General features: G+C 41.4%; 2 protein-coding genes across 3 annotated transcripts; one reads left to right on the top strand and one right to left on the bottom strand.

The window, feature by feature from the left end:
* Positions 1-489: 489 nt before the first annotated feature.
* On the bottom strand, positions 490-3,627 carry LOC108250336 (glucose-dependent insulinotropic receptor). Its single transcript, XM_017440181.3, has 2 exons — positions 2,750-3,627; positions 490-2,046 (listed from the first exon to the last, which is right to left on the bottom strand). Exons 1-2 carry the CDS (start codon positions 3,303-3,305, stop codon positions 1,364-1,366), a joined length of 1,239 nt encoding a protein of 412 aa, XP_017295670.3. The 5' UTR covers positions 3,306-3,627; the 3' UTR covers positions 490-1,363.
* Positions 3,628-8,236: 4,609 nt separating this feature from the next.
* Positions 8,237-18,574, top strand: slc25a14 (solute carrier family 25 member 14). Of its 2 annotated transcripts, XM_025002521.2 has the most exons (9): positions 8,237-8,389; positions 8,961-9,068; positions 11,083-11,221; positions 11,843-11,937; positions 13,110-13,195; positions 13,565-13,660; positions 13,743-13,867; positions 13,955-14,168; positions 14,872-18,574. In XM_025002521.2, exons 2-9 carry the CDS (start codon positions 9,014-9,016, stop codon positions 14,911-14,913), a joined length of 852 nt encoding a protein of 283 aa, XP_024858289.1. In that variant the 5' UTR covers positions 8,237-8,389; positions 8,961-9,013; the 3' UTR covers positions 14,914-18,574. The 2 variants fall into 2 exon arrangements, with proteins under 2 accessions (XP_024858289.1, XP_017295678.1); XM_017440189.3 differs by lacking the exon at positions 8,237-8,389 and having other exon boundaries at positions 8,814-9,068.
* Positions 18,575-19,095: the final 521 nt, after the last annotated feature.

Genomic DNA, 19,095 nt, shown 5'->3' on the forward strand with positions numbered 1-19,095 from the left:
TCAGATAAACGGGCCGAGTATCTGCTCTCAAACAGCCATCAGCTCCAATTACCTGCGTGGAAAAAAGCCAAATAAAACAAAGTGGGCCATTAATTTAACGTCAGGTTCCAGCCTGTCGCACAACCTTTGAGTCCTGGATGTTTGGGATTATTTCTCCTTCAGTTCTCCGGGAATAACACAGAAAACTGGGAAAAACGCTGCTCGTTTTCCTGTTGGATTTAAACAGATCATAAATCGGTCAGTTTCACTTTTGACCTTCGCAGCATTTTTCAGCTTCCAGTGTCTTTACTCTCCCTGGAAAGCACTTAAAGCACTAATATTACAAATTAAATCAACATAAACTAAATGTTTTACTCAAATAAATGAGGGACATGTTAGTCTTCCTGTCCTTAAAAAACCAAAACAAAAGCTGCGTTCACATAAACAACAATAACAAAAACACTAACAAGACTCTTTGGTTAAATATTTATTCTACATCTTGTTGTTTTTTATTTCATCATTCCTGTTTTATGACAAACTTCCCATCTTTGTCTCATGTGGACTTTGCTCCTGGAACGTTCTCTGCAGAACTCTGTGGGACATGAGGACAGCAGGAAGTGAGCATAAAGGGCTCAGGAAGTCAAGACATTCACATGCTGAGGTCTCTGAAGCTCCTGCTCTCTACCACCACTGACCTCTGACCCCTGATGTTCCACTCTCACTTCCCACCGCGGGGGAGGAGTGGGTGTTTCTTCCTTCACAAATATGTTCTGAAAGGAGAGAAAGACTTCGACTTCGGCACCAAAAGTCCTGATTTTGGAATTATAGTTCTTATTAGACAATCTTCCACCCCAGAAAAGATGGGAATCACCATGGCAACCATGACTCAGCAGATTCTGGTTCCCAGCCCTGGTCTTCATGTCTGCAGAAACCTGTTATTAACTCCTTCATTCAAAGCAGGAAACAAGTAAAACCTGCAGGATGGTGTTCCTCCAGGACCAGGGTTAGGAACCACCGAGGAACAGGAAGAGCAAACAGCAAGAAGGGTTGGACCTGGAGTTTCAAAATAAAACTCATACATACTCTTCAAAATAAAGTTTAGCTTTGTCCCAAATTTCTACTGAACTTTAGAGAGAAAAGTCAGTGAATGTTGGATTGACACTTTTTAAAATTTGCAGCACGTACTGTCTATAGTATTATGGGATGCATACAGGTTTCTTACTGCATTGCATTTATTGACAACATTATATTTTTGTTTGTTTGTTAAACCAAACAGGAAGTGGATTCTCAGTCATCCAGGAAATGACAAAGCTGCAGACTCCTTTCTTGTTTCTTGAAGGCATTTTATTTTTCATCCATTAGATTTTTCAGTCGTTGCTGTTTTTCACAAGCTGGTCGTGTCGGTCAGCGGCACGCCGTGAGCCTCAGAGCTGCTAACGGGCTGCATCCGCGGGGGGTCGGGGGTATCTCCTTCGAAAACACGAGCTTGGGTCTGGACAGGAGGCGGCTGGTGGCATGGCTCCGCGGCGCCCAGCGGTCCGGCAGCCAGCAGCCTGCCGGTGATGCAGGAAAACATGGCTGCCAGCTGCAGCCGCACCTCTCTTTGCCAGAAGGCATAAACCAGAGGGTTTATCAGCGAGTTGGAGAGCCCCAGCAGCCAGAGATAGTTCTCCAACACATGTTTGAGTCTACACTTCTCACACAAAATGTGCACAATGCACACCACGAAGAAAGGACACCAGAGGACCAAGAAGCAGCCGACGAGCACCGCCACTGTCCTCAGGGCCTTGACGTGGCTCCAGTACCCGCTCCTCAGCTGCTGGTGCTGGTACTTCTGAAGACCGGGATGCTGGTCGTCGCTCCGGGAACTGGCTTGTCTAACTTGGGAGATCTGCTTCTGGTGGCTGCAGGCAATTTTCAGGATGTCCAGGTAGATGTAGACAAACAGAGAGAACACCGGGAAGAAGAGCAGGCAGTACAGCACGATGATGGCGATGTCGTGGGTGACGGAGAAGAGGGTGCAGGAGCCATCGTAAGGTGTCTTTGACTGCAGCTCCTGCACCATGACTGAGGAGCAGAGAACACGGGTTATTCACATCTGGCATTTAAATCAGAGAAAAACAGCAATAAAACACTAACTGTATTCACCTTTAGCAGCATCTCTGTCCACATTGTTCCTACCTTAGCCATCCATGTTTATGATTTAATCTTCTGAAGTACACTTTAGAACAGAAGACAGGCAGATTTGGACCAGTTTTTTAATAATTATGTCTTATCTGCTGTGTAGTTTTTAGACCTGGACATTTTAGGCTGCAGCCTCAGATGTTTTCAGTCATTAAAGAGCTTCTGTCCAGGTGTCAAAATACATCTCTACAGCTTCTGAGACAAGATTTCCTGCTAGCATTTCAAAACATTTTGAAGACTCTCCAATGAAAGCCATTTGCCAAACAGTTGCCAACAATTGCAGCCCAGTGAAAACAGGCCATGTTCATCAAACTCTACTGTTAAGTTGGAATTATGGTCTTGCTTTGGTTGAACATTGAGCTAACTTTGGCCTCTTCCAGCACCCCTAAAGTGTGAAGCATTGACTGAACTGACTGAATGCCAACACAGTTAACCCTTTCTTCTGAGATAACTGAGTTCATTGGGCAACCATCTTGTCTGGTAAAAATATATACTGTAAGTTTGACTTTCATCCCGTCCCTCCCACGTCCAATGTTTCATAAATGTCCTCATGTTCAAAGAATAAATGATTCATATCAAGCCTCACCTGGCAGAAACCCCAAAGTGATGGAGCTGACCCACAGAGCCAGAAGAGACCAGGCTGCAGTCCCCTTCCTGGACAGCAGGGAATAACGAAGCGGCATCTTGATGGCAGCATATCGGTCTAAGGAAATCAGGAACATGGACAAGATGGACGCCATGCAAGGTGAAATCACGAAGGCCATTCGCAGCAAACAACGGGTCTTCCCCTGAGGAGCTGAAGATGTTCCGTTAGTAGAAACCATGTGCTGGCTCCTCATGATGTTGCTGTTGAAATCTTCGGTGGCCAGGCCCGTGACGCCAACGCCCAGCAGAGTATCTGCCAGAGCCAAGTTGAGGACCAGGGCCCAGCTCTGGCTGCTCCTCTTCAGGAGAAGCTTCAGCAGAGCAGACGCCACCACCAAGTTGATGGAGATGATGAGGCAGGCGGCCACGCTCAGGACCAAGCCCATCAGCCTCTTGTCGCTCTGAGAGCTCAGCTGGTTGCAGTCCAGGCTGTCAGACGTCATGCTGACCGACAGCTCTGTGCTGGTTGCTCCAGTCAAATAAGACATTTTTTTCATTTTAAAATCCTGTTCACAAAGCAAACCTGCTGTGGAGAAGAATCAGCATCGTTCTGTTCAGTGCAGATCTGCAAAATCAAAACTAAAACTTTCAAATAAGTTTCAAATATCCTTTGAGAGCTTGATGTGTGGCTGGATTAAAGTGTCAAAAACTCCATGAGATCACAGCAAAATGAACATTTTTATATTCAGTTTCCTGTGGGTTCAGTGTTGTTATTTCCATGTTTCCACGCTGACTGATCCCAAAATATCCAGATTTTCCCCAAATATCCTGTAGAAATCAGTGTTGACTGCAGCATCCGTGTAGCTGAGATCCCTTCTGGCTGCCATGAGGATGAAAAGAGTCCAAACTTTCTGAGCAGATGGTTCTTCTGATCCACAGAGAACACACCCCTTCGCCGTTCATCCGTTAATGATGCTTCTGCTCTGCGAGCAAGCCTCGACCGCCTTCTGCTGGATCCCTGCCACCAATGAGGACATCTGTTATCCTTCTGAGCATTTACTGTCGCAAAACCTTTCAGCTGGATACTTTGATTTACCAGGGCTGGTCAGACATTGTGGAGTTTTTACTGAAAACTGAAAGAAATGAACATAAAAACAGTAACGGAGAAAAAGAAAGTCAGTCTTCTTTCAATTCTAGGGTTTTATTTATCAGAACATTTAAAAAAGGATTTCTTTAAGTGCAGCAGGTTGTAGAACCTCCTCCAGCAGCAGAACTCTCTCTCTCATGGTTGTGGAGGAGTTGTGGCCCCCTCTTCTTTCCAGCGTTGGTTTCTGCTCAGCTCTCTGAGGTTCTGGTTCTGGTTCTGGACCGTTCTGTTGTAGATTAGCTGCTCACATCTGACTCCAGAATCAGCCCAAACCATCAGCCCTCCACCACCGTGCTGACAGCTGCAGTGCATTCTGGGTAAACAGCTGTCCTCTGGTTCTGGTTCTGGTCCAGAAGTCTTCTGGTTCCTTTAAGTCGAGCTGCCATGTTGTTTTATAAAGAAGAGGCTTTAACCTTTGACCTTTGACCTGCTGACTGAGGCCTGTAGAGTCTCTGAGCACTGCACGGTCTGACCTTCAGGGTGAATTTATTGTCTTAAGTGTTTGCTCTTGTATTTAGTCTTCCTCTCTGTCAAACGATGGACTTCAGATAGTTTATAAATTACCTTTGACCCTTTCTAGTCAAAGATACTTATTTTTTATTTACTGTTCCTGATGGAAAAAAGACAAGTCTTTCAGATAATCCTGAGTGTTGTTTAAAAATAATCAGAAACCGTTTCTATCACCCCCAGATTTCAGCTCAGTATCTGTAAATCCGTCTGAGTTAGAGGCAGTTTGTGTTTGCTGAGGTCAGGCAGTTTGGATCAGGTTGTAAACAGACATTAATCTCTGAGTGTTTTATTAAAATCCATCCAGTGGTTCATGAAATACTTTCCTAACAGACAAGCAAACAGGCAAAAACATGATCGCCCACCTTTTACCTTTCAGTGCTGGTGAAAAAACCTGTTTCTTCGAGTCCAAACCAGCTGGATTTCCTGATTGGAGCGTTTGGGATGTGTCTGCTGCAGCTGCAGGACTGATGGCAGATAACGTGGAGAAAGCGTCATTAGTCGGGTGTATTTGTGTGTGAATCCTGGTGGAAAATGGTGCCATTATGTCAGATGTCAACAGGTTACACTTTAACTCGACTCATAAACATCTGCAGCCTGTTTTTCTTTTCTTTTATATCATCGATGGTGTTCAGGTTAATTATTTACACTCATCAGACTCAGAGATTCATATTTTGTTTACATCATGTTTCAGAAAGGATAAAAATCTCTTTTTATGTCTGCAACACATTGAGTCTAAATACACTGAAGTATATGAAGTTTTATTGATTTTCATAAATAAAAATTAAGCTTACATGCTTTATTTTAGTCCCGTTATTTCAGACTTTATTTATAAAGCTTGTTTCCTGCATGAAGCAACACGCCGTGTTCCACTAAGAACAAAACTACGTTTTCAAAATACATAAATACACGCAAACATTACATGAGAAAAAAATCATTTATTTTAAAACCCAAAACACAAATATTTGACTTTAACAAACACAAAAATGCCTCTAACTCAGTTCTTTTCACAGATTGTGAGCTAAAATGTGTTGAGGCAGCAGCTGAGAGTCATTTCCAACTCATACTCTGAGAGATAACAGATTGCATAAAAAGTTTGACCAAAACGGCTACAACTCTGTCATTTCTCAATATAAGATGATCTTAGTGTAAAACTGTTGGCGGGTGATATGCATTCATTCAAGGAATGCTCAGCTTTTTAATTATTCCTGTACCTGCAAAATGTCAGCACACCTGGAGAAAATCAGGATGATAAGAGTTTAATAAAATGAAAAGGGTTTGTTTGAACTGTTCTTTAATTTTTACCAATTTTTGCCATTTTTGCCAAAATAAAAGCTCACTAATTACAAGTTCTGTTTTTAAAAAAGAAGATGTAAGTAACTGGTAGATTTAAATGGTTTTAAATTATGAAACAATAAATATTTCTTTATTGTTTTTTTTATTTCAGTGACAATCTGTCTAAAATATGTTGCTCAGTCTTATTTCTTTTTTACCGCCAACAGAAAATCCAAGATATTGTGTAATCTTTCGACCTGTGACTGTTCAGTGTTTTGGTTTTCTCAGCAGCAGAGGCTTTAATGACCCCCGTAGCTCCCACAGACACACAATGTGGGGGTGTTATTCACCGCTGCTAGACCTTTCAGGACCTTTCAACACGAAGCCTGGCTCAGCAGTATCTGTGTTTACCCCTCTGACACCGTTCTGCTCCGGCTCGGAGAGGTTCCTGAGGGTCTGCGCTTCTGGAGAACTGTTGAACCAAAGGGAGGAGACGTTCGGAGGATCGGTCCGCGAGGAAAGAGCTTTTCTGGATTCTTGAGGTAATGATGATAAGATTTTTACACAACAGAGCAGACCTGGGGTTCTGTTCTGTTTTTTAGGTCAGATGCATTTGAAACTATTTATAATTTGGTTTTGTAACATCTCAGTGTAACTTAAAGTTTAATAAAAGATGTCTGATAAAAACATTGCTGATGATTATCAGTTTATTATGATTTCTTATTTAGTAAGAAGGTGATGGCGTTTGTTTCTTTGTCAGGGTGAAGATGTCGTTCAAACGCCGGCTGGTGTCCATGTTGTTGTGTTGTGTTTACTGCGTGGCCTCGCTCTTCTGCCTCCATCCCAACCGCAACAACATCTTCTCTGCTGGAGCTCGGTGACTAAAACACACGCCACGATTGGTCTTTTACACACTCATAGTTTAAGTTTTTAGGATTTTTATCACAGTTGACAAATGGAGCGACTGATGAGTGAGTTTAGATTAAGATGAGCAAACAATCCCAGACGCTGATCTTCTTGTTTTGAGACCCAAAGTGAGGTTCTGACCCCAACTTTGGGACACACTGAAGTTAACACAATCAGGGCATTCTGTCACTTATAGTTCAAGATGTTTCCACACAGTGACTGTGTGTCGTTTACTTTCTACTCTGAAAACAAGAACTGCTTGTTTTTTCCCTCTTTTTGCTTAACTCAAGTGGAAAACAAATTATTCATTAAGTAAACTGAGAAAAATAATAATTTAACTTAATGACTTGTTTCTAAATTAGACAAACAGGAGCTTTATTTCTAATTAAAAATCAAATAAATTCTGGTTACCACCAGATTTAAACCCTTATCAGGAAAAGCTGCCTCTTTAAACCTTGGTTGTTTTAACCTGTTGGTTTACTGAGGCTGTCATCCTAAATGACTTGGTTTAGGTTGTTTTGCTTAAAATCATCTCTTAAAACTAAATTCTGAAAGCTGATGATGTGATGTGAACTGAAGATGGAGATTTGTGATGATTCATCTTTATTAACTCAAATTTGAATGACTAAAGTTTTCAGCTTCAAAAACAAACAAAACAGAAAAGCAGAGCTGTTTTTCATCATAATGTAAAACAAATGTGTGAGAACTGTTTTTTTTATCTTTCAGGAATCTTGTGTCGATTGTCCAACAGCTTTACCAGCGCGTCATTCGAATGTTTCGGACCACACTCTGATTTGACGCCACTTCCTGTTTGGACGAATGACCCTTGACCTTCTCTGTCACCCTGGCTGTCATTAAACATGCCTCCCAGGAGAACAAATAAACCAAAAAAGAAAAGAAGAGGAACAATGTGCCCTGAACCATTTTTAATGATTTGATTTCTTTGGCCCATCAACGTTCACCTTTGCTGATCTCTAATTATGTTTTAAAAGAAATAGTAAATAATAAGTCTATTTTTCTACTCATGAAAGTAAAACTTGTTGATATTTTTTGCGTGAGATGTGAGTTGAATGAATATCACCTGAAAAACCCCCGAAATTGTTTGAAATTCTTCAACTTTTCTGTGACTGTTTCTGTAATGTGTGAATATTTTAAACAGGTGATTTTTACTTTATCTGATGATATAACTTGTGACAAGAGTCTGGGCATGGTTCGGAGTTAAAACATAACAAAAAAGATGTCTAAACGAACTGAAATATTACCAGAAGGGAGGAAGTGAGGACAGGGAAGCGTAATGTGGAAAAAAAAGGATGCAGGATTGTCAAGACTAGCCTAATTAAAAAAAAAGTAAAATATCCACACCCACAGTGTATTTAAGAGGTGAACACACAATTTGTGGATTTTGTATTTTTTTTTTGCACAATATTATTTTGTTCTGAAATAAGACTAAATTGAAAGTTACCTAAAATGTGCTTGTTTTGTATATATTTTTTCACATATGTGACCACATTTCGTTCAAGGCAAAACTATTTAAAATTACATATTTTCCTCAATAAAATGTTTATTAGATTATTTTTTTTTACAATAATGACCTTTTTTCCATTCAGTTGGCAGACAGGAAGTTTTATTTTGAAAGTCCGAACGGAAGTCCGGGTTTTTACAACCGCCGCTTGACTTTAGCTGAAATGGGAAGCTAACAGCAGAGAAGTTTCCCGCTCACAATTTATTGAAGTCAGCGCACAATTATGCACATAGTCATGGAAAATAAAGAGCAATAAGAAGCCGAGGACCATCTCAACGCAACAGGTAGGTTATATTTTACTTAAAATACCGATGACTAACTGCCAACCGGTAACCTCCGCTGCTAACTAGCGGGCTAGTTGTTTCCAGAAGTAACGAGCTGAGTGGCCGTTAGCTTATTAGCAATCAAAACTGTTGAAGCATCCATTTAAAAGGCTATTTAAACCCGCCATTTTATTTAATTCATTTGGAAGCATTAAATGTTTCCGTTCTGTAAGTAAAAGCCGGGTTTTTAATCGTGTTAAGTGGCTTTAATGATGAATAACTTCTGTCTCGTGACACTGTTGCTATCATCGACCCATCACCGAAGCCGTCTCCTCTCAGCCAATAGGATCGCAGGAAGTTTTGATTGACTTAACGAGCAGCCAATAGGAAGCCCACAACAAATATGACGGCTCTCCTTGCGGTATTCGCCCGTAGCGGTCGTCTCTTTCCGGCGCAGTGAGCTGGGAGATGCTGATGCTGAGGAGTCTTGTAGATCTGTAGCATCATCGGACCTCAATGTTTGCCGACATGCTGACCTGTCAGAGGCTGCAGCATTGTGTTGACCTCTGTCTGGGCCTCTTCTTGTTCATAGCGGGGCTGCAGCAGGTGGAAGCAGCCGCCGCCGCCGACTCGGAGGTAACCAACATGAACTGGAAGCCGTTCATCTACGGAGGGATGGCCTCGATTGTCGCAGAATTCGGTACGTGATGCACCAAACACGCAGACGCCGAACAATGTGCATGTTTTGGGAAATATTAGACACTGTAAGAGCTTGTTTCGTTCATGCAAACCGATATTTGTGTTATCAGTTGTAGATATCAGTGAAATTTGTCGCCATAAAAACACTGTACTGCAGCATCTGCTGAGTGGTGGTAACTCTGCTTTCAGGAGAGAACTGATGCATGCAGCTGAATTAATATTAAAGCTATCTAGAGCAGATTCTATAAATTATTCTCGAGCAAAGGATGTGCACAGTTAAAGTCAGATACACAAGACCTACTTGACCTATTTGGCCACTGACTGTATTTTAAAAAAAGCCCCCCACACTGTTTGCTTTGCCTTTGCTGGTGAAAAGTTGGATCTATTTTTAGGAAGTGAGAGGGACCCAGGAATAGGCCACATCAGATCAGGTCCTGTTTCCGCTCCATAAAACTCCTTCTCATTACCTCTAACTCCACACCGAAGTGTCAGAGTCGCCTCGCTAGAGTTGTCTTCCTGGTGACGAGGCACTTCCTTGTGGAGACTAGGGGTGAGTGTTTTTAAGCAAAAACAGTTTTTGAACTTGTCCCATAGTTATTCAGTTCCACTGTTCATGCAGTGCTGATTAATGTAGCACAAGTGTCCACACAACGACAAACAGTTAAAAAGCAGAAAAAGCTTCTTAACAAGCGCTGGTCTCGCTGAAAAGATGTGCCTGTGTTCTGGCAGTAAAGCTGAACTCACCCTGCACCAAAGTTTTCAGTTTTATAATCATTTTAAAACAAAGTAGATGGCAGAGATATGATGGGGAGGCTCAGAGTTATTTATTTATTTTTTCTTTGAGGGGAGGTGGGCAGTAGGTGTTCCACTTAAAAAACAAAAAAACACCCCGACTGGAAAAGGAAACAACCTGGATGTCACCACCAGCTGCCGGTGTAAAAAAAAAAAACCAATCATCTGTGGTCGTAGCTCATCTCTTCCTCATTCCAGCCATTTAAAGCCTGCGTTGGGTTCAGTGTTTTCTTGCTGTTGGAACAAGAATTTGTATACACAAACAAACAAACAAACAAAACAAAAGGAAGATGTGATGATAGCCTCTTACCTCACTGACAGACCTGTTTCTGTTGGTATTCTACATGGAGTTCTACAGTGGTGGATACTTGGTCCTCCTCTGTTTAATCCATCCATCCGTCCATCCATCTGTCCATCCGTCCGTCCATCCATCCATCCGTCCATCCATCCGTCCGTCCATCCATCCATCCATCCATCTATCCATCTATCCATCCGTCCATCCATCCATCCGTCCATCCATCCGTCCGTCCATCCGTCCATCCATCCATCCATCCATCCATCCATCCGTCCATCCGTCCATCCATCCCTCCCTCCCTCCATCCGCTGCTTGTTCTGGACTCGGGTCTCGGGGGCAGCAGCTGGAGCAGGAAGCTGGAGCAGGAAGCTCAGACATCTCTCTCCACAGCCTCCTCTTCCAGCCCCTCCAGGAGGCTTCCAAGGCATTCCCAGGCCAGCTGCAAGACACAGTCTGTCCATCATGTCCTGGGTGTTCTCCCAGTTGGACATATCCGGAACATCCTTACCAGATGCCTGAACCACCTCTCGATGTGGAGGAGCAGCGGCGGCAGCGACTCTGTTTAATCTAAACACGCTCCCTTTATTTTTAACCCGTTGAGTTTGTTTGCTGTTTGAAACGTGCTGCGCAGAGAAGTTAGTGGCAGTTGGCCTCAGTTTGCATCTGTCAGATGATATCAGCTGGTTTTACTCACAGAGCAAGCCTTCAGTTATCTGAATGAATACAAATGTTTTTAAAAACAGCTGGATGTTTCTGACTCACCTGTGTATCATATTCTTTATAAATATATTTATTTAAAGACATGTTTTAAAGTCTGACAGCAGATTTATTGTATATAAATGACACGACAGGGTCAAGCTGTAACGTACCCTCCGCTCCTTCTGTCACTGTCAGTAAGGACATTTTTTAATGTAATTTTTGATTTCAGGGACATTCCCTATCGATTTGACCAAGACCCGGCTGCAGGTCCAGGGTCAGTCCCAGTACACGGAGGTTCGCTACAGGGGCATGTTCCACGCCCTCTTCAGGATTGGCAGGGAGGAGGGGATCCGAGCGCTCTACTCCGGGTACGAAACAGGAAGCTTTGCTCCCATCTGCGTCTGGAATCCATTTCTACCAACTCTACCTGTTCTTACCCGATCAGGCTCAGAACTAATCTAACCATGTCAAGTTTAGCTGAAACTAGTCCTGAACTTGTAAAATTATGTTGCTAAAACCTTTTATGGGATACAACACTTCATTTAAACACCGTTTGTTACCAAATATAATGTCAGAAACTGCAAAATCTGCATATTATTATGGTAACTAGTCAACTATCTTGGGTTAATTTAGTATCATCTGTGCCTTTTGTTGATGCCAGAACACATTTTAAACAAAAACACTTTTAGAATTTATCTGTAATAATTACATTTTTCTTTTAACTTGACTCTGAATATTCAGGACCCATCATAGCAGAAACATCAGGCTCTGTTTTAGGAAGAAATCTTTACAGGGATAGTTTAGCCATTTTAAAGTGGGGTTCTGCTGAACAGTTATAAACAAATAACATCCTACCTGTTGTAGATAGCTGTCTGAATGACCTCAGTTTAGATAATTTAGGTCCATTGCTGATTGTCATCGTGGTTCATGCAAACAGTTTTAAACCTTTACATCGCTGTCGATTTCCCATTATTTACTTTTCTGCACAGGATTTCTCCGGCGCTTCTGAGACAAGCGTCGTACGGAACAATCAAGATTGGAACCTACAACTCCCTGAAGAGGCTGTTTGTGAGTCGGCCTGAAGGTGAGCGTTTATGTCCCGATGCCAGAGTTCCTGCTGAAGTTCCTTAACATTCAGGAGCACGTGCTTCCTGTCTGAGACTTAAGCCTGAATTTGTTTTTATTTTTTACACTCTTTAAGTCTGGAGTTCCAAGCATCAGCTGTGCTGCAGCTCAACTAGCTGGATTATAGTGAAGTTTTGTTATTATTCCTGGATTGTTTAAAGACCTAAGCTTTGAAGGCTTTTGACTTGAAAAAGAATCCCTAAAATCTGATTTAAAATCGGAGGAAGAAACTACATTTCAGAACCACAGAAGGAGCTGTTCATACAGTTAAACAGTTTCCTGTTTAGGCTGAAACATATCATGAGTTACACTAAAATCCTGGCTTGGATGTGTTTACAGACAAACAAATCAATAATTACAGTCAGAGTTTCTCTTTCTGATGTAAAAAAGGCTCTCTGTTGTTGTTTTAACCCTCCTAGTCTGTGTTTTAGTAAATGTTGATGAATTAGTGCAGCTTAACCTGCTGCACTGGTTATTTTCAGTCTGTTTTTATTAATAGGTTTTCTTCTCAGCAGAATCTGACTCGTCATCCTTTTGTTTTCTTACCACGAAGCAGAGGAAGGGAATTAACCTGCCCACGGTGATTTGCAAGTGAAATGAGAAGTGAAGAGCTTGAAGCTCTGAGGCTGAAGAACGATGTGAAGACAGAAAAGTAGAAACAATAAAAGACTGATGAGTCAGGCTGCCTCCACACATCAGCCTGTCATAAATGTGAACAAAAACACAGGATTCTGCGTCATTTAGGACAAAACCAGGCTTTATGGTTAATAACTGTAAATAAAAAGTGAAATGTGTGTATTAATTACGACACGGAGGCTTGTTTTATGTTCATTCAGACATAAAGTGACTTCTGCTGACATTTAAATGAGATTTTGCTGCAGTTGTGTCGAAATAACTGACACCAGATTATTTCTGAGACTCAGGATGTTTCAGACTGTTTTATTGTTTGACTTTTTGTTTTTACTGACCTTGTTTCTTATCCAACTCAGATCGTGGTGCAAATTAGATCCGAATAAATTTCCTAGAAGCATCAACTCTACAGTAATAAAAGTATTTCCCTCAGCCTGTGCTTTTAGTTTTACATTAAACTCATGGAGTGACTAACCTGAATAACGTTTTTATTCACGACAGATGAGACGATGGTCATCAACGTCTTCTGCGGTGTCGTTTCTGGCGTTCTGTCCTCCACCCTGGCCAACCCCACCGACGTTCTCAAGGTGATTCTTGATGCTTCAACTGATTGATGTCTGCAGTAATGTGTTTGTTTTACTCTTGTTCCACCCCAGTGTTGATATAAAATGCTTTCATATTTAGGCAGACACGTCGGACACCTTCCTTTTTTTATGAAAATCCCTCAGTTTTAGAAATGCACAAATCACAGATTGTTCGTTCCTTCATGAAACATCTCACAGAGTTTACAGACTAACTCTGAGTCCTCATCAGCTCCACACCAAAGCTGTGTGATTGACTGACTGAGTTCTGAGCGTCTGAGGAAGATTCAGTTAATTATTGCCGTATGATGGATTAGTTTCCTGAAGCAGGAACTGTTGCTGTGAACTGATGTAAAGACGTTGAGTCTGTTTCAGATCCGAATGCAGGCTCAGGGCAGCCTCCTGCAGGGCAGCATGATGTCCAACTTCATGAACATCTACCAGACTGAGGGCACCCGCGGGCTGTGGAGGGTGAGACTCCTAAAGAGCAGACGAGTCATCCACACTCGTGGCGTAACAACATCACAGTCAGACTCGTTTCCTCCTTCCTCAGGGAGTCATCCCCACCGCGCAGCGAGCGGCCATCGTTGTCGGGGTGGAACTTCCTGTCTATGACATCACAAAGAAGCACCTCCTCCGCTCTGGCCTGATGGGAGACACCATCCTGGCACATTTCATGTCAGTCTCTTTGTCTTCTCTCCTCCTTTCAGCTTCATGTTCTCAGTTCTCAGTTTGTTTGACTGATTACCTGCGCTCCTCCTGCAGCTCCAGTTTTACCTGCGGCCTGGCGGGGGCGCTGGCCTCCAACCCCGTCGATGTGGTCCGGACTCGAATGATGAACCAGCGGGTTCTGTCTGGAAGCCCCATGTACAAAGGAACGCTGGACGGAGTGATGAAGACGTGGAAGAACGAGGGCTTCTTCGCTCTCTATAAGGGGTTCTGGCCCAACTGGCTGCGACTGGGTCCCTGGAACATCATCGTATCCTTTAAGATCCAGCATCTAAACAGTTTTTATTCTGAGAGACCTGTTTGGAGTCCACCTGAGATACGGGACGTATGCAGATTAATTAGACTTATTACACTTTTCAGCCACTGATCCAACAAATTTACAGCAGCAGAGACAGAAAACTTTACTGCTAATAAAAAGGACACGAGGACAGCAGAATGATGCCTTCCAGGTCAGATCTGTGTCACCTGTCAGCACTCAGACGCTGTGTTGGAGATCAGTCTCAGCTACTACCACACCAGTTTTAGCTGGTTTTGTGTTACTGATGTTGATTTAGTTGTGGCGGCCATCTTGAATCAGGTTGACTCCAACAGTTCAGCCAATGATTAATTTCTGAGTTTTATTAAAATTAATCCAGTGCCTCATGAGATATTTTGCTAACAGACAAACAAACGATCACAAAGAGACTTCATCGCTTGCTGCCATTTCTTTTATTGACTCGATAAAACATCAAAACTAGGATTGTTTCAGATGTAATGTTAGCTGTAAGCCCGGTCGGCAGGTGAGGGCTGAACACGCTCCGTGTTTTTTTCTCACCATTTGAATACCAACTTTTTATTTGCAAGTAAAACAATGAGTGTTTCTGCCGGTTTCCCAGAAAACATTCCCAGGTCTGCTCCCTCTTGTTTGCATTAATTCCGAGTCGTAAAGTTTGTTCTTAACGACCCGCCGTCAGTTCTTCATCACGTTTGAGCAGCTGAAGAATCTCCCGTTTTAACCCGAGCAGGAAGTCCGGGATGAGACGAGTGTGTGAGCAGCAGCAGGAGATCTGGCACCAGCAAACTGAAGGAGAGCGCCGCAGCACCGAGTCAGTCACCTGCTCATTTCCTTTTCCTCACTGTCCGCTCCGTGTGGAAACCTCCCGTCACACAGCTCCGACAGAAACCAGGACGCCGGGTTTTTATTTCTTTAAATGAACCAAATTAAACTTTATTATTCCCAAATTTAAATTATTAAATCAAAGAATCACATGTTTACAAATGCATTTAATGTTGAATATTCAGGACAAACACGTAAGAGTCGGGACTAAAAACTAACTTCACTCTGATCGCAGCGCCCCGCGTTAAAGGGATAGTTCACCAGTTTTAAAGTAGGTGTCTGTGGATTAGTTCGAGGTAATATCTTACCTGTTGTGGATAACCTCAGTTTGGAGAAATAGTTTATTCTGACAGGACCGATGAGCTGCTGTGGGCAATATAAGGTTTGAGGGCCAGAAGTGGCCTTTCAGCCATCTCAGTAAGGCCATCGACATTCTCATATAAAAATATAACAAAATTAATAAAACCAGGAGTTTAGTGATGACCCCTGAGGACAGTTAACTGTTAAACTGCCCTTTTACCAGTTTGTAAAAAAACTCCACTTTTTGACTAAAAAAAGTCAAAGTGCCAAAGTTTTAAGGTGAAAGTTTGCAAAAAGAAAAAAAAAGGACAATTGCACATTTTTTAGTCAAGAGTTTGTCTTTATTCTAAGAAGGATTGTTGTATTTTGACCCAGCGTGGTAACCGTGCTGAACTTCTGACACACCTGCTGTCAGAATAATAAAATAAAATGTTTAACGGTCTTTAAAAAGCGACAGTTTCATTCAGGAGGAATCAAATCATTTTGTGTCTGTTGTAGATGATGTTTATGATGAACGCAGGCAGCAAACTGTGCCTGTCTGATGCCCTCCTGAGGCTTCAGCAGGATTTATCTCTGATGGGAAATAAAATAATCTGTTCAGGCGGCTGCAGTTGTTTTAAAGCAGCAGAGATCCACTTCAGTATTGATCTCGTTCAGACTAGCCGTAAGCTCATCAGTCCTGAATTAAACTTAATTCCTCCAAACTGAGCCATCTACAACAGGTGAGATATTTTCAGCTTTGACACATAAAGCAGAACTGTTCCTTTAAAGCGTCTCGATCAGGAGGATAAAAACTGAAAAACTGAATTCATGTTTAATCTAAAACCTCTGAGGAAAAAGAAGGGACACATTTTCTTTCAGGTTTAGTTTTTATTCTGCCATCCTGTCGTGTTTCTGTTCGTTTGGACTCAGTGTTAGGAAACCATCGTTTAAAAGTCCACCCGGGTCCACAGCGTGCGTTTTCATCTGTTACATCTGTTTGTCTTCTCTGGAATTAAACCTCTGAACTGACCGAACCCAGTTTAAATTTAACTTAGTTCTAATTCATTTTAAGACAGGAAACCGAAGAGAAAATATTTATAAAAACTTTTCACCTGCGTCAGAAAACCTTTTGTTACAATAATAATAATTATTTCGGTTTTACTGACTGATTTTTGTGTTAGTAGACACTCATTTCTGTTTCCTTTATTATTTATTTCTTTTTATAACCAAAAGCTTTGAGGGAATTTTGTAAATTGGTTCTGTTTTTGATGCAAACTTTCACATAAAGGCCAATCTCCCAGCTGGTGGTTTTTATTTAATTTAAAAGTCTCCTGTTGACATCAGGACGTCTCAGGGTTCCTACGCAGGCGTCCAAAGTTTGGGGTTTTATTTTCATATTTTCCAGGTCAGGATTAATACTTTCATGTTTCAGACTCTGTCAGCTGTTGGGTTTCTAATAAATGAAAATCATCATTTCTGAGCTGTGGTATAAAAAGGAACGTGTCACCAGAACATCAAGTTTTCTGCTTTTTACCTTCAGGATAAAAACTTTAACAGCATCAGTGAAAAGTTTAACTGACAGAAGCCCAGGTATGAGGACTGAAATAATTTAAATAAAGATCAATTCAGTCAGAATTACTTTTACTAAAAAATGTTTTATTTATTTATTTACAAACCATCAGTCTGGAAAATATGGAATTTTCAAACTGAACCGTGTAGAAACTCGGCAGTGTCGTCCAGTCAACCCTGCAGACCCTGAACCTGATCCTGATCCTGATCCTGACTCAGACCTAGACCCAGGCCCTAACTCTCTACCTGACCCAGACCCAGACTCAGACCCTGATCCTGACTCTGTAACAACATGCTGGAGTTCAAAGGTCACATATAGAAGGAGCTCTGCAGAGAACTGAACCTCCTCCTGGTCTTAGTTTGTTCCTCCTAATGATCTGTGACGTCGCTGCTCCTCCTCGTCCTCCTCCTCCTGCTCCTCCCCCTCTTTCTTCTCCTCCTCCTGCTCCTCCTCCTCCTCCTCCAACATCTCTGTCTGGTTTTCTTAAATTTATCGTTTCTGTTCAAACGTTTCGGGTGCGGGCGTGAAGAGTTGTTTGACCCGTTGCCTTGGAAACGCAGCTTCACTGAGCCGCTCAGTTCATCTGTAAGCCGTGCACGCTGACACTGAACTGCACTGATGCATTCTGGGTAGTTTCCTGCTGAACACTGGTTGTTGCCTCCGTTTGTCTGCAAAACTTTACGAAACTTGATGAAGACGTGAAAAAGGAGAATTTTGTTTGTTTTAGATGTTGTCGCAGCGAGGCATCATGGGAATTTCATCTTTTTGTTAGAAACGTGGATGAAGTAAAAAATATGAACAGAGTAAAAAATAAAAGATCAGACAAAGATTTTTTATCTTTTCATTAAACGCACAAAGTATCGGTCAGTTTGGATGATTTTGCTGAAATGTTAACGTCGTCTTTCCCACGATGCTGTGAACAGAAACACTGCCTCAAATGTTTTATTTATTTAAGAAAACTCTTTATTTCTAATGATTTGTAAGGAAATTTGAACAAATTGATCCTTTAACGTTCAGAACTGTGCGGTCCAGGTGTTTTTATTTAAAGTATTTAGCTCTTTATGCGGATTTAATTTAATTTACTGTTACGGCTGAGAAACTGCAGCAGAAATGTTGTCAAACATTATTTACTTCTATTAAAAATGGGAAATAATGTATTTATTCAGCCTAAAACTGGGCTGCGGAGGATTTTCTGTGTTTTTAATGTGAACCGTTTCACTCTTCTTCTCCTGCTTTTAGTGAAACATTTCAAAACAGAAGTTGCAGCTTTGGATTTGTTCTCGAGTTTTTTTTTTATTTTTTTCAAATGAATAATTCAGATTATCAAACAGTTTAAATTCTGATAAGTTGTTTTTTTAGATGGTTTATTGTAATAAAACATGTTTTTCTTGCTTCATGTTAAATTATTGGATCTATTTAATGGAAAAAAGAAAACATTTTCCAACCGTGAACAATGTTTTCTCTCATGTTTTGTTAAATTTTTATCTGGAGTCTGTTTTTTTTGTGTAAACATCCAGTTTTCCCTGCAATATGTGACTTTTTATCTTTTATTTTGAAAGTCAGAACTCTGCTTCCTGTTTCACCCTGGCTAAAATCTAAATCCTGTTACACTGATCAGTTTAAAGACTTGAAATATTATTTGTTAAGTTTGTTTTTAAGCTGAAATTGGCCTCGTTATTTAAAAATAAAGTTTCTTTTTATTAACTGATCCATCCTCTGTGAGCTGCTCGACTCTATTCAGACTAAATGTAAAAGAATTTATGGACCTTTTAGTTTTAATGTCCTGATCATTTGCACTTTTGTTTTTAGCTTAAATCACTTTGATTTTCTCACTTAATGAATGTCGGCGGTGGAGGTTTGTTGATTTTTCTTGTTTTGTTTTTTTTACATTTACTGTTCGCTCAAATAAATGATTTGCTCTGATTAAAATTTGTGTTTAAATTTTTTTTTACGGATCTTTTTGCAGATTTTGGATGAATGAATAAAGAAGTTTTTGTTCTTAAAAAAGAGAATGTGTCTCGATGTCTTCCTGAAAATACATTTTATGGCATGACTTTAGATTTTTTTATGTCATAAACGCTGTTGTCATCTGGGAAAAGGTGAGCGGGCCCTCTGGGTGGAGGGTGGGTCAACGGATCAGCGCCACCGCTGAAGGAGGAGCTCTGGGTTTACTGAGGTTTGGATCAGGACTGAAGGAACTGGTTCCTGGATCCGAGCGGCTGAGACGAT

The sequence above is a fragment of the Kryptolebias marmoratus genome, linkage group LG13, assembly GCF_001649575.2.
Source record: "Kryptolebias marmoratus isolate JLee-2015 linkage group LG13, ASM164957v2, whole genome shotgun sequence".
NCBI lineage: Eukaryota > Metazoa > Chordata > Actinopteri > Cyprinodontiformes > Rivulidae > Kryptolebias > Kryptolebias marmoratus.